General features: G+C 42.9%; 1 protein-coding gene across 2 annotated transcripts in view; it reads left to right on the top strand.

Moving 5' to 3' along the window:
• LOC139695700 (spatacsin) overlaps positions 1–14,976 on the top strand; it is a 65,626-nt gene that overhangs the window by 25,147 nt on the left and 25,503 nt on the right. For both annotated transcript variants that reach the window (XM_071594481.1, XM_071594482.1), the window contains 6 exons: positions 252–448; positions 2,979–3,138; positions 6,520–6,720; positions 7,811–7,973; positions 8,094–8,293; positions 10,714–10,939. In XM_071594481.1, coding sequence (XP_071450582.1) covers positions 252–448; positions 2,979–3,138; positions 6,520–6,720; positions 7,811–7,973; positions 8,094–8,293; positions 10,714–10,939 — 1,147 coding nt within the window. The remainder of the gene's footprint in view (positions 1–251; positions 449–2,978; positions 3,139–6,519; positions 6,721–7,810; positions 7,974–8,093; positions 8,294–10,713; positions 10,940–14,976) is intronic.

The raw sequence follows: 14,976 nt of genomic DNA, 5'->3' as shown, positions 1-14,976 counted from the left end.
ATGGCGTATTTACATTGCGACATAGGTTTCATGACAGCATAGCATCTTCAGGTAACATTTACAGTTGTGCTATGTAATTGGATGCCAGTCATTGAGTTTATTGCTCATAAATCCTAAACACTGCTGGAACATCTAACACATTCAAGTTGATGAAATCCACACAATATTCCCCTGAATCCTGTATTTACTTTCACTGCCTCAGTAAATTAGTAATGGTCAGTTTTTTGAATAGTTCTCCCTCTATTTCACAGTGGAAGAAAAACCTTGAGAGCTACTCAGCTGAATTGTCTAAGCAACGTAACCCGCTGTATAAGGATTTGAATGTGACGCTGGGAACATCACCGGTGGAAGCCTGCAATAGCGCATTTGTTGCGCATGGGATTTCCCCAGACGTTGCTGCTCGATTCTTCAACAGCATGGCTGATTTGGTGCCATCTGTCAAGGAAAGGTCTCTAGAACTAGTTTTCCTCATCCTTTGCCGCCTGTATTCTGCATGGCCATTCCATGCTTTATTTATGTTGAGTGTGGACCATTTTGAATTTTCCTTTTTGCGTGTGATGTGAGGGATGCCAATAAGTTTGCAGACTCTCATCATTGTGAGCATGATGACAACAGTGGGAGGTTGGCAACCGCGGCACAGCAATCGTTGGCATTTTACCCTCACATGATAATGTTTTCAGTTCTCTTGACAATATCGAGTGTTTGTGCGGATGTGGTCTGCTATTCTGATTATGGAAATTGATTCTATTTAAAAGTTAAGCAAATTATGGTGGAATTCCTTGCAAATGCAGGGAAAGCAAACTCTGAAATTCATGAGATGAACTCTGTTTATCTCCTTGTGAAAAGAAGTTTGTTCTACTGGGCCCGTACAATAAGTATCGGGACTGGTTCGCTTTAGCCTCAAGTTCGCTGTGGATGGGGGTTCGACCGGTCGGCTCGGTAGAGGGGTCCCTCACCACTCTGGCGCACTTTAGTTCAGTCGCCTCCGGGCATGTATTGAGACACGAGGTGGATTTTTGTGAAGTGTGATTGTTTGCGGTGTCGTCGCGCCAACATGGAGCGCACCGTCGAGCAACGCTACGCTGTGAAGTTTCGCGTTTAACTCTGGAAATCCGCACTAGAGACCCTTGAACTCATTAAACAGGCTTATGGGGATGATGCCTTAAGCCGCACAAGAGTTTTTTAGAGGCACAAAATGTTTAACGAAGGCCGGGAGCTCGTCGGAGAAGAGCACCGCATCGGACGCCCAACGACCGCTCAAACCGATGCTCAGGTGGCCAAAGTGGAAAAACATTTGGACTCCGACAGGCATTTAACCATTGCCCTTATCAGTGATAAGACCGGCCTTTCAGTCGGAACGGTCCACACCATTGTAACAGAGGATCTTACGATGAGGAAAGTGTGCGCAAAGCTGGTGCCGAAAGTCTTTGAGCGAGGAACAAGAACTGTCGCGGGTGGAAATTTTGCAAGAAATTTTGTACTGTGTCCAGGAAGATGAAGATTTGCTCAACAATGTTATTTCCTCAAAAGGTAGCTCAAAAGGAGCTCAAAAGATATCAGTTTGACTCCATCAAGGCAGTTCAAGAGGTGACGACAAAGGCTCTCAACAGTATTCCTGAAACCAACTTCCGGCAGGCTTTAGACAAGTGGCAGACGTGCTGAACTAAGGGTATCGACGCTGGAGGATTGTATTTTGAAGATTATTAAGTAATTGTAATGATAAGTGCAATAAAATTTGATTGTTGGAACCAGTTCCAATAGTTATTGTTTGAGCAGGAAGAGAGGCGTGAGAGGTTGTGGCCTCTTGGGACGGCTGTCACACACTCACTGTTCAAAATGTGATTTTTGTGGAGAAGATTGAACGAATCATCAACTCAAAGTGTGAGTTCACATTTATGGATGTCGTTGAATCTGCATCTGGAACATCTGCATGAAAGAGCTTGCAGAGAGAGACCGGATTTGTGTCAAGGGCAGTCGTGGATGCATCACCATGGCGATGTACCCTCTCTCACTACCATCCACACTGTCCAGCAATTATTAGCCAGCCTTTATGACTGCTAACATCCTTGGACACTCCCACCTCCCCCAGTCATTGGATTTGGTGGTCGTAGTAGGTGTTAGGGGAGGTGACTGATAGCTGAGTTCTTTTTCACCATTACGGATGAATGGGAAAGGAGGAAGGGTGGAGAGAAACCCGACATCAGCATTAGCCTACTGATCTTCTAAACGAAAGGTGCCAAGGGGTCTGCAGTTTAACGTCCCATCTGACGGACGGCATACTTACTGTAAGTGCCCTCCACAAAGCAGCTCAATTGGGGATTGGGGCACTGATGAAAAATATCTGCCGTCTCTGGAATTCAAACCTGGGTCCTCTGGGTGGGAAGCTAGCACGTTAGCCACCAAACCATCCCATTTCCCTTGGATTTTATTCCCTGAGATTTTTTTTTCCCAAAAATTTAAGAAACATTGAAAGGGTTTCGGTTTTCAAACTCTGGAGGCCATTAAAGAGTGAACGCAAGCGTTGTTGTCAGGGATAACAGAGCAAAAGTTTTGTTCGAGTGCTGGAAAAGGTAAATGGAGAAGTGTGTTAAGAGCTCCGGGGGTAAGTAGTTATAAGTGCGGGATGCATCATTATATTCATTTTTTTTCCAATATATTTACATACATTTATTACGTGTATGGCCTTAGTGTGAAAACTTAATTGTCTTTCTCGGTACTTGCTTATTTGTGGGAGATGAAAGAGTTTGGTGCCAATTGCGAGCCATTCACACGCAGTGACAGTGTGCTCTCGCAGAGTGTGCAGTCTTCGATTGTTGATGAACTAGTGCATTTTTTATGTTGAAGAGTAAATTAACAATTGCTCAATGGCATTAATTCTTTTATATTTTTCCAGCATTACTATCTGTTTTCCTCTTAAAATTTGTGGCCATTAATGATTTTTAATTGTGTAAAATTCTTGTCTCGCCGGATTCCTAAAGGTACAAAATGTTGAAGTTGGCTCTCCATTGGCTGGGAAAGGCAAACAAAGTCCAGTTTAATCTTGGAGCACCAGAGGGCAGTGATGTTCTTTCATTGGAGATGGAAGAGGTGGAGATGAACATCTGGAAGTCCAGGCTTGAATTGGAAATGAATGAAGGGGTGAGGAGGGACACACCCTTACTTCCCATTTTATGCTTAGCAATTGAAGTTGAAACTGAATCTGAATAATGAAAATGGGTCAAATATCACCATACATCCGTTCAATACGCCAACCATAAAGACCTAAGGTATAACTTTGGAAACTAATTTAAAAAACCAGGCTTTGTTAAACAATCGAGATGTATTTTGAAATTGATAAGATCTTCTTTACTTAGTGTTATAATAATAAAATATTGTTATCCTCAAGTGTGTGAACAACTGTATATAATCCATAAGACTGACAAGAGGAGGGTGCTGGGAGCTACTTGTTATTAAACTTAAGAAATTAAATGTTCGAATTTCAAGCCTCCTCCCCTTGCGTTGGTGGGGTTACATCTCTTAATTTATGTGGGGCGTGGGAAATGATATTTTGAGTTTGTGCAGACCCAATAAATATCAGAAATCCATTGCATATTTATAGTAATAATACTTAATTGTTTTTTTGGCCACATACATGACCTAGAACGTGGTCAGTATAGTGAGGCAAAGGAATAAAACAAAAATAATACACCAGAAACATTAGTACACATTAGTACAGAGTTTCATGTGAAAGGAAACATCGTTCTAATTACAATTTGTCACCCTAGAATTCCTCTATAATGAGGTAACACTTGGGGAGTAATAACTTTTGTTCAATTTTAAAAGCATTCACAGAGGACTTATTTTTTATGTCCATCGGCAATTTATTTTAATAAGTGACACTGTGATGTGGGCTCTTCTTAGAATTAGAGGTAGCGGTTGATTTTTTCTATGTTTCATTTCACCCTACCCTGCATTAATGATTAGTAGAAATGGCCTTGGATGTGACGTTTGAGCGTGATGTTTGGGCCACCAGGGTGTGAAAAATGTAAAGAAAAGGTGATTTCTTAGTTTCTATCAATGTTGCATGAATATTTGTTTTCGCCACCTTAAAGTCTGTGTTCATCCTTCAAGAATTACATGGATAACATCTAAATGGTGCCTTGTAAACCATAGTGTCTGGTGGTTTGGTGGGGAAGGGCGATTCAGCACCAGGCATGCAATTTCAAAACTTGAACTGTTTTTCTGGTTTTTTAACCACAGTTGTAAAATAAATCAATTAATTAAGATAATGGTAACACTAACCAAGAGAATATAAGTGAGGCACACTTCTTTTCATATAGGAGAGGAAGGATAGTGTATAAGGTTAGGTGAGATAATGATTGCTTACTTAATCACGACTTTGATTGAAAAAAGAGACCTATTAACAGCACTCCCTTGTCATGTGCTCCACAGGTCAGAAAAGAATGGGGTTAAACAAACGTCACAGCCAAGAGTGGCATTGGAATGCACTCCTTGTAATTAATATTCTATTCAGGGGTAATTTTGCGGAATTGTTGGACGACGAACAATGTCAAAATAAAACTTTGTAAAAAATATGAAAGACACTTTAATGGGACCCAGTTTTCACTGCTCTGCAGCATCATTAGGCCTCTTGGAGAAGCCTGGGTCGCATTACAGTTCATTTAATGTACATTGATTTGCAAAGTTTTATTTTGATGTTATTCGTCATTCATCCCTTTATCTACCTCAAAGAGTAATGGCAGAGGATGTTTGATTACCAGCAATTAGTTGCTGACACGACACTCCCTGTCTAGTGTATTTGGTGATTATATGTTATGGGTGTCCGTTTACTTTCATAGAGTTTAATTATATGAGGGTCATCCGGAAAGTAGTACCCGTTCGTGAAATAAAGACACAAAAGTAAATATTAACAAACATAAAAAATTTTATTTGAAAGAGGATACTTTAAACTACTTCTCAACATAATCTCCAAGCAAATTAAGGCATTTGTCATAACGTGTGACAAGTTTCTGTATTCCTGCTGCATAGTCCTTCGCCGCCAGCTCATTGAGATACAGGGTCACTCCTTCTTTAAGTTCTTCATCGCTGTCAAATCTTTTTCCTGCCAAAAAGTCTTTAAGCTTTGTAAAGAGATGAAAATCTGAAGGGGCCAAGTCCGGGCTATACGGTGGATGGTCGAAAGTTTCCCATTTGAATTGCTGCAAAAGTTTTTGTGTTATCCCAGCTGCATGAGGCCTGGCATTGTCATGAACGAGAATGACACCAGTAGACAATAGACCTCGCCGCCGATTTTGTATTGCCCGCCGTAATTTCTTTAATGTTTCACAATACGCATTGGCATTAATAGTGTCTCCACGGGCCATAAAATCAATAAGCAATACACCTCGTCGATCCCAGAAAATGGTTGCCATGAGTTTCCTGGTGGACAGAACTGTCTTGAATTTTTTTGGTTTGTTTGGTGAATGAGCATGATGCCACTCCATTGACTGTCGTTTACTCTCAGGTGATGCATAAAAAACCCATGTTTCGTCACCAGTAATTATGCGAGTCAAGAAAGAGTCTCCTTCATCAGAATAACGTCCCAAAAACGTCAGTGCTGCAGCCATACGCTTGGTTTTGTGCTCATCTGTAAGCTTGCGAGGGACCCATCTTGCACAAATTTTTGCATAATGCAGATGGTGTTTAACAATTTCATGAACAATTGTTCGAGAAACATTGGGAAAATGCTCACAGATGTCATCAATTGTGACGCGCCGATCGTTCCTCACGAATTCGTCAACTGAGCTCACCAGTTGGTCTGTAATGACAGACGGTCTCCCCGAACGCTCATCGTCGTGTGTGTTCCCCCTCCCCATGTTGAAGTTGCGACACCACCGCCGAACAGACGACTCGTCCATTACATTGTCTCCATACACCTCCTTTAATTGGCGATGAATATCACATGGGCGAACGTTTCTTGCATTGAGGAATTTAATCACTGCCCTCACTTCACAACTGGCGGCGTTCTCAATTTTTTTAAACATTGTAAACAATCACAGAAACAACACAGGCAATGCTAGCGTCACGCAACTTGGCTCAGAGAAGGCAGACAAGCCACTGAAGCTATCTGACCTCGTCCAGCGGCTACTCGCATCGTCAGCACTTCATGCGGCACGAACGGGTACTACTTTCCGGATGACCCTCGTATGATGTGATAATTTCCTGAACGAATATTAACATGTATTTTTTTCTTGCGAATCGGTTTTTATGTAAGAGGTTGAAGTTATGCACCTGACCCATACAATGCAGGCAGAAGTTAGAACACGTTCGAAGCAGGAAAAAACGGGGCTCTTAGGCCTCGGAAATATGGTATTCCATCGTGATGCATTTATTAAATGTGGTCGCTTTTGTTATTTTCATTCATTCCATGTGTTCTAAGTGCTCTTCATTGTGTTTGACTTTGACTGGGGATTTGATGTTATGTTTGTACACGTTTGAATGACTGGAATCAATTCTGTGTCCATTCCACCATGATTACAGCTCATCACGGACGCTCCGGAGGGGCCGTGCCTTCTGTCCCTGAGGATGCCCTCCGACAAGATCCGGAGGAGGGCCTTGATGAGAGAGCAGAATATCTCAGGCACCCCGTCTGCCCTGGGGTCCTTGATTGGTCTGCACCTGGATGTTGGTGATTTGGCCACTGCCATCCGCCTTGAATCTGTTTTCTCCCATGCCGATCGCGTACGTTACAAGCATCTAAACGATGACTCGTTCAGAGAGCTGTTTATTAGGAAGTCATCACTCTTCGTTTTCTCATCTGTAGGGTTTTTCTTTTTTCTCATCCATTGGTCAACAATTCTTTGTCATTTGGATGCAGAGCTTGTGTGTCAAGAAAATGGATTTCTAATAAAAAATTATTCCGTAAAAAAAATGTTTGTTGATTACTGGATCCCTGTTTCTTGGGACAACATTCATCAATACATTTATTAATTCATTTTGTGTTATCCAAAGTCTTGTGTTAACAAGAATGCCATCTGATTTTTTTTGGGCAAAATGTGCAGTTCAAAGAAGTTTTTTAAATTTTATCCTGTTTTTAACTGAAATAGTGAATAAACTATTTACTCTGGACTGGATAAGAGTAGAAAGCACTGTGTTTGACTGAGAAATTCATAGAAATATGATGAAAGAATAAAAATTATCTAAACAACATTAAATATACAACACAATGGTTTCAGAGTGTAAAAATCATTTGCCTTGAGTGGGATTCGAACCTGGATCCCTCGATGTCCAGACGAGTGATTTTTAGCTAATTAATCCGCCTAGGCATCCTTTTAAACTGAAATTTTTGGGGGCTTGAAAGGAACAAGATGCTGTGACAAAATACCGTTGGTAAATCTCATTAGTATGGCACAGTCCATGAGGTTAAAGCCAACTTGAAATAATTAAAGGGGTGTTTTGCCCTTGATAAATTCCAAGAAACTGCGGGAGATGCCGTGACAGTAACTTCTTTAATGCAGTCATCTGCTAAATGTGCAACACTATGCAACAATTTCAGAGTGTAAAAAATGATTGTTACACTCTGAAATTGTTGCATTGTAATGTACATTTAGCTGATGACTCTGTTAAAAGTTACTGTCACGGCATCTTCCGTAATTGGTAGGAATTAAATTGACATGTATGGGTTCACTAAATTTATTACTTTGCTGCATTAAACCCCATTGTAATCATCTTATAACTGAAATTTCAGTTAAGTTTTTTGTATGCTAATCAGGTCTATAAGAGTAATTCCAGCCATTTTAACGACTGCTATTTTTTTAATTTAAATTTTCAGGATATAAGCTTACTGCTAACCTGTATGGCCTTGGCAGAGGGAGACATGTACCCTACGGACGCTGAACAATTAGTTACAGCATCAGAAGAGGGGAATACAACACTGATGCCCTTTCAGCCGTCAAGGTTACTGCGTCCGGGGTCACTCCAGTCCCTTTCTCCTGGTGTGTGCTTTAATTTAAGAGAACCAGTTCGCTGCCCATTGTGTTTCTCCTGCGACAAATGATGGTCGCTTGATTTGGAGGTGCTCTATGAAGTGTTGTCCTTCTTTTGCTCCCATCCAGTGTCGCTTAAAAGTCACTTCATGAGGAGGACCACTCAGCCAGAGGATCTCTCGGCAATGACCAAGGAGCAGACGGATGCAAACTGCAAGGTGTTGTCCATATTGGAGCGCATTGTGAATCTACTGCAGAGAGGAAAAATGTTGGGACTCAGAATAGTGACGTGCTTCAGGCTTGCCTTCTACCTCGACATTCCTTATCTCGTGAGTAAAACCATGAAGGTGCTGGCGTTTCATGTTCTCTTACGACATCACATGCCTCCAAGGAGGATTGACATTATTTTTATTTGCTCACATCACGCATTCCGCTGTAGGGAATAATCAAAAAGACTTAGCATTTCCACAGGAAAGAATTTATTAGTGTCGACTAGTTTTGCTACCCTGCAGTATCGTCTGGACTGGATTATATCTGTGTTTATGGCAACCAAGTTGGTATCAACTAATGTTCCTTTCAATGGTGGACCTCTCCCTGGTTAAATGGATGGTGTTCTCAGTGAGGATATTTTCCCTGTTTTTTTTAGAAATGAGCTAAGGTTACGTGCAGGGACACTTTTGATCGTATGATGTTCCTTCCTTAAGGCAACTTCACAATCTGCCGCCATATCTATTAGTTCCTTCTCACCATTTTGAAGGCACGGGTGTATTTAAGACTTTTTTCTGGCATTTTAAGTTCTTTGCCTTGAATTGGTGATTTGACTAGTGGTGATGACTTGATCTTGAGAAGCACAAGGGGCAGGGTTAGGACTGACTTGCAGTTTCCCTTTGTTATCTCTCTGTCTTATGGGTTAAATGGAAGAAGGGACCATTTGGCCTCAATTTCACCCTAATAAAGACCTCTATCTATCTATCTCTCCAGTCTGACAGTCCAGATGACACCACAGTGTAGCGAAACTAGTGGACAGTAATGAATTCTTTCCCGTGGAAATGCAAAGTCTTTTTGATTCTTCCTTCGTTCATTGCAATAGAGTTCCACAGGGTATCAACCTCAACCATATCTCGAATAAAAGGGGATAATGCATATTTCAGAAGGGAAATTGTCATCAGAGTGGCAAGTGCAGATTGAGTGCCCAAGCCAGTATACATGTCCAAGATTATTACTTTTTAAGGAACTTAAATTATATTCCCTTCAAGTGTAGTCTCTTGCATAAATTATGATCCTGTCATAGCTTATTATGGGTTGAACTTTGACTAAAACGTTGAAAAAACCTTGCAATGCTCAATTTCTAAAGTGATGCTCTTAGCTACAAAGTAAGTTGTTTAATCATCTTAGTTTCTCCTGTCATATTGTATTCTCAAAATTTTACTTTTTACATCTAAATGGAACATTTCTCCCTGGCCTTTGGAGGTAGATATTCAAGGCTTACAGAATGTCAGTTTTTCTTCAATGAAATGGATTTTGTTTTTTCTCTGTGTAAGCATACATATTATGTTTTATACGAGGGTTGTCAAGAAAGTAACTTACGTTTCGGCCTATAGCGGCAGCAAGTAGGGCTAGGGCCATCATCTTGGTGTATCTAATCGTTCCCACACTCAGTGAACGCATCCTGCCCGTGTTAGAGTGTGCAGACAGACTGTGGTTATTCTACTTTGCTCATTCTGCGAACTGCTAAAATGTGCGCTTCAATGGAAAATCACAAAGGGAGTTGTCAAGTGTGATCTATGATTGGGCTTGTACTGGCGAAACACTAACACAATCCAATTGAAATATTGATGGGCAACTTAGTGAAGTGTGTACGGAGACGGAATAATGAATGAGTGAAGGCGGAGTGAGGCAGTGGTGCATTCTCAGTTTACAAATAATGGCCACAGCACCAATGTTCACATGACGAGGGGACACACCGCAGTGGTTGTCGCCCTAGCCTTGTGGTGACAGATGAACCAATGGATGGCCACTTCTGTCATCATCATGGGCATTTGTCCCTTCACTCTTGAACTAACAGGGCAGCTCTTGTCACTCGTCCCTTTCTGTCTGAAGAGAGCACAAATTTCCTGATGAATGTCAGTAGATTTCAAGTTTATTGCCAGTAAAGATCTTATCACTGAACTGATTTTACATTTGGCAGGATCTCCTACTGTGTCATTAATTTCGACTCACTACTGTAAACAAACGACTAAGGACAAGCAAAGTAAGTAAGTTTGTAAGCCAGCATTCAGCTCCCCCCACCATTTCGCTCGCCACATGGACCTGGAGGTCATTTTCTGGACACTCGTCGTAATATATGAACTGCAGAGGAAAGTAGTAATATGTAAATTGTTAACTTGGTCAAAATTGGCTCTTAGGAATAGGCTGACAATCAAAGTACATTCCTCATCTCAGTTGGTAAATAATATTCATTCTCTAGTTATTTATTCAGATGAAATACCATGCAGATTGCAATTGCGCAAATTCATTGCTCCACGAATACTTATGCCAGTTCTATCAAATATCTCTTGGTAAATCGTCATAGGATTATGATACTCTAATTACTATGCTGAGTTCAGTTGAAATACTTTTCAAATTCGTTCATGAAAAACTTCTCTCTTTTAATCCTTCCTTAATTTTGTAAAATATCTGGAGAGAGCTTTCCAGAGTCGTGCTGAATGAATGTGGGCTGGGAATAAACTCTCGAATGTACTTCCCCCAGGACATTTTGAACCTTAGTAACCCAATGGAGTCCCTGTGCCACCACCTCAGGGGCGCGAGTGACAATGAGTGGGCGAGCAATCCTCAGCTGCCTCAAGAGGACGACGTCAAGCAGAAGCTGACTCTGGCGTCGGACATCCTCTTAGCTGCTCGCTTGGACCGCGTTGGCAAGGCCGAGTTCCTCCAGCATGAAATAGTCGGTGCTATCCAAAAGTTTGGAGAACCTGGTAAGAAATATCCTTTATTCGTGTACTTATAGCTTTGATGCTATTGCATATGATGCCCTGGAGGCAAAATTAGAACCACGAGGGCATTTTAATACCTCTAGAGATACGTGTGTTATGCAGGAACCGAATAATTTACGTCAAAGTGTGCAATTTTAAATACGCATTATTAACATGAATATTCCACCTCAATGAAGTTTCCTCGGGTCTTCCACCGGGTCAAGGGTGCCGTGTTGGCCGACGTTTCGATGCCCAACTCATGCCTGGCCATCAGGGTAGATGATTGCCACTCTGTTTTTGGCCATCTTATATACATGCCCTCTGGGGTCAGGTGACTTGTGATTGGTCCGAAGAGGAGGAGCCTCCTGATTGGTCGCCGGGCCGTTGTGGTCTGTTTCTTCCTTTCCTTACCCCCATTAGCACAGGTTTCCATGCATTACTAAGGGAATAGCCGGAATCCCTGTTGAAATTCCGTCCTGCCATTCTAATTTCAATTGATTCCTTGATGATGTGGTCCCAGTAACCACCGGCGCGGGCAAGTAACTTCATCCCGGTGAAATTAATTGAGTGATCCATCCCGGTGCTGTGTTCGGCGATGGCTGATTTTTCCAACTGCCCTAGTCGTGTCTTCTGTGTTCCTTCAGCCTGGTCTCGATGGTCCGCTCCGTCTCTCCAATGTAGACATCTCCGCAGGTACACGAGACTTGGGAAATGCCTGTGGTCTTTAGGCTGATTGGCCGACGGCTGTGACCAGCAAGTCTCTGATTTTCCCCGGTGGTTTGTGGATTGCCTCGATTTTATGCCTCGCCAGTATCCTGGATATTTTCCCGGAGATCGAGGCGACGTACGGCAAGCAGGCCCTGGCTAATGGTTTTTCTTTTTCCTTCGCCGTGCGCGGTTGCGGGTCGAAGGACCTTTTTAGGGCCAAGGAGATTTCGTGTGTACTACACCCATTCTGGAGGAAGGAGGTTTCCGGGTGGTTAATCTCCTCCGGCGAGCTATTTTTGTTGGCTATGACCCTCGCTCGTTGGAAGTGTGTGTTCAGCACTGAGCACCTTTGGGCTGGGTGGTGGTGGCTGTTTCCATTGAGGTACGGCCCATTTTGCATTGGCTTCCGATACACACCATGTCCGAGTGTGCCATTGCTCTTACGTTGAACCAGCATATCGAGGAAAGGGCGTTTGCCGTCGATTTCCAATTCCATGGTGAAGGATAAATTGGGGTGCTGGCGATTTTATGTGCACCAGGAGTTCATTAAGTGCATCCTTCCCATGTGGCCAAATCACAAAGGTGTCATCTAAATACCGGAAAAAATGTTTTGGGCGGAGCGGGGCTGATTTTAGTGCCTTTTCTTCAAAGTCTTCCATGAAGAAGTTTTCTATGGCGGGGGAGAGTGGAGATCCCATTGCCACTCCATCTGCTTGCTCGAAGTATTGCCCATCATACAGGAAGCATGTGGATGTCAAAACGTGGTGGAATAGCATCACTGTGGCAGCGTCAAACTTGACGGACAGGAGGCGTAAAGTGTCAGTCAGGGGGACCCGTGTGAAAAGGGATACCACGTCCAAACTCACCAGGATATCCCCTTCTTCTTGATGGATTTCATCCAGGATTTTCACAAAATCTGCAGAGTTTTTGAGATGATTCTCGCAGCAGCCTACACGTGGCGACAGAGCACCAGTGAGGTGCTTCGCTAGGTTGTCGGTGCGGGAGCTGATGGCCTCACAATCGGTCTCAGTGGTGCACCGATTTTGTGGATCTTGGTTAAGCCGTATAATCTGGTTGGGGCTGGTGCTTGTGGCCTCAAGTTCTTTGCAATTTCAGCAGGAATCTCGGTCTTCTTTATGAGTGTGTCGGTCTTCCTCATGATGGCATCCGTCGGGTCATGAGACAACCTTACATAAGCTTTGTCTGAGAGAGTCTCTCGTATTTTACTGTGGTATTCCTCCTTGCCCATGATAACCGTTGCGTTGCCCTTATCTGCAGGTAACACCATGATGTCCATATTTCCACGCGAAGTTTGGAGTGCTTCTTGTTCCTCCTTGGAGATGTTAGGTTTGGGCGGCGAGGCCCTTTTTAGGACCGTGGTTACTTCATTCCTCACTTCTGCTGCTGCTTCGCCGGGAAGCTTCCGGACAGCCTGTTCAATTCCTCCAATGAAGTCTGAGTAAGGAATGGACCGGGGGGCCGGTGCAAAGTTTGGTCCTTTTGAGAGGACTGAGAGGGTGGGTTCGTCCCGTACCATGTTGGCCAAATAAACATCAAAACGAAGAAAAGGCACTAAAATCAGCCCCGCTCCGCCCAAAACATTTTGTCCGGCATGTAGACGACATCTTTGTGATTTGGCCACATGGGAAGGATGCACTTAATGAACTCCTGGTGCACATAAAATCGCCAGCACCCCAATTTATCCTTCCCCATGGAATTGGAAATCGACGGCAAACTCCCTTTCCTCGACATCCTGGTCCAACGTAAGAGCAATGGCACACTCGGACATGGTGTGGCGTGTGAGAGAGGGGGGAAGGAGAGGGGGAAAAAGTGGGCTTGTGATTGGCATTTGAGGGGAAGGAGGAGAGGGGTGTTAAGCGTCGGGAAAGGCAATTGGTGGGGTTCACAGTGGGGGGAGGAGGGAGGGGTGGTTGGGTCTTTCCATGAAGGGAAGGGATGCTTCCAGGATAGGGGAGAGGTATTCAAACAATAATTCGTAGACCAAATGACTTTTTTTTTGTCCCTGAGCGTTGAAACTAGTGGTACCAAAATTAAGAATAGTGGACAAATACATTGTGTCCTTCATTTAGTGTGCATAATAATTCTTTCATTGCTAACATTCAAAATAAATACATCATGCAGTATTGCCCGATTAAGTACAAGGACCTGTGTCTTTTTGCAATTTAATTTAAGTCTGTTATCACAGCGCCAGTTCCAGACACTTGTCTAAGACCTTTTGGGTTTTAACTAGAAGCCTTGGGCTCCTTTTGTCAGACCAAATCAGATCAATGGCATGATGATCTATGTCATATTTTACCAGATCAGTGTCTTTACCAAATATTCATGCTTCTATGACCCATGGCATATGGATTAGCAGGCTTCACCTCAATTAAATGAAGAATACAATGTATCTTTCCACTGTCCTTTATTTACGTACAACCGGTTTCAACGCTCAAGCGTCATAATCAGGTACAAATTAAACAAGTCGCAGTCCATCTATATACCGTTCATGAGGGAGAGGAGGGGTGGGTGAGAGAGAGGGGGGAGAAGGAGGGGAAAGAAAATGGGGTTGTGATTGGCATTGATTGGGAGGGGGGAGAGGGGTGTTAAGCGTCAGGACAGGTGCTTGGTTGGTTTACAGTGGGGTGGGGGGGTTTTTCGGGTCTATCTGAGAGGGAAAGGGGTACTTCCAGGATTGGGGAGACATATTCAAACAATAAATCGTTAACCAAATGACCCGTTGTTAAATTCTTCCTGATTTCGAGCTCTTCCCACTTGTCCATCCTCATTCCTTTTTCCATCTGGTGTATGAGTTCCGGGTTGAAATCACTCCCATGATTTTCTTCCCATAGATGCTTGGCAAAGTGTGATTGCTTGAGGTCACAGTTCCTGGAACAGCGTTTGTGTCCCTCCACCCGTGTTTTTAATGATCTCCCCATTTGACCTATATATATATAGCACTAAAGTTCCCACAAGTTAACTCATAAATGCCACTTTTATTTTGTGTACATATTTTGTCTTTTGCAGTATTCAAGAATGATTTTAAGTTATTAGTATTGTAGAAAGCTATTTGAAATATCTCCCTAGGAAAAAGGTTGGCTAACTTTTGTGAAATTAATCCATAATACGGGAGTTTTCACCACATGTAACCTATTTCCTGCGCATTAATTCTTCCCCTGCTTGAATAACCAAACCAGCAAATTCCGAGATGCATGAAGTCTTCAGGATTTTCCACCAGATCAGGTATTTTCCCTCCCACTGTTTCTAGCGATGGGCATCAGCCTCAGGAAGTCAAGGGAGAGATGTAAGCCAAAACTGATTTTTGCATCAGT

Source organism: Hetaerina americana, unplaced genomic scaffold (assembly GCF_022747635.1).
Source record: "Hetaerina americana unplaced genomic scaffold, ioHetAmer1.1.p SCAF_62, whole genome shotgun sequence".
In the NCBI taxonomy this organism is placed as follows: domain Eukaryota; kingdom Metazoa; phylum Arthropoda; class Insecta; order Odonata; family Calopterygidae; genus Hetaerina; species Hetaerina americana.
The sequence above is the reverse complement of the archived record's forward strand: the minus strand, read 5'-3'. Positions and strand labels throughout refer to the sequence as shown.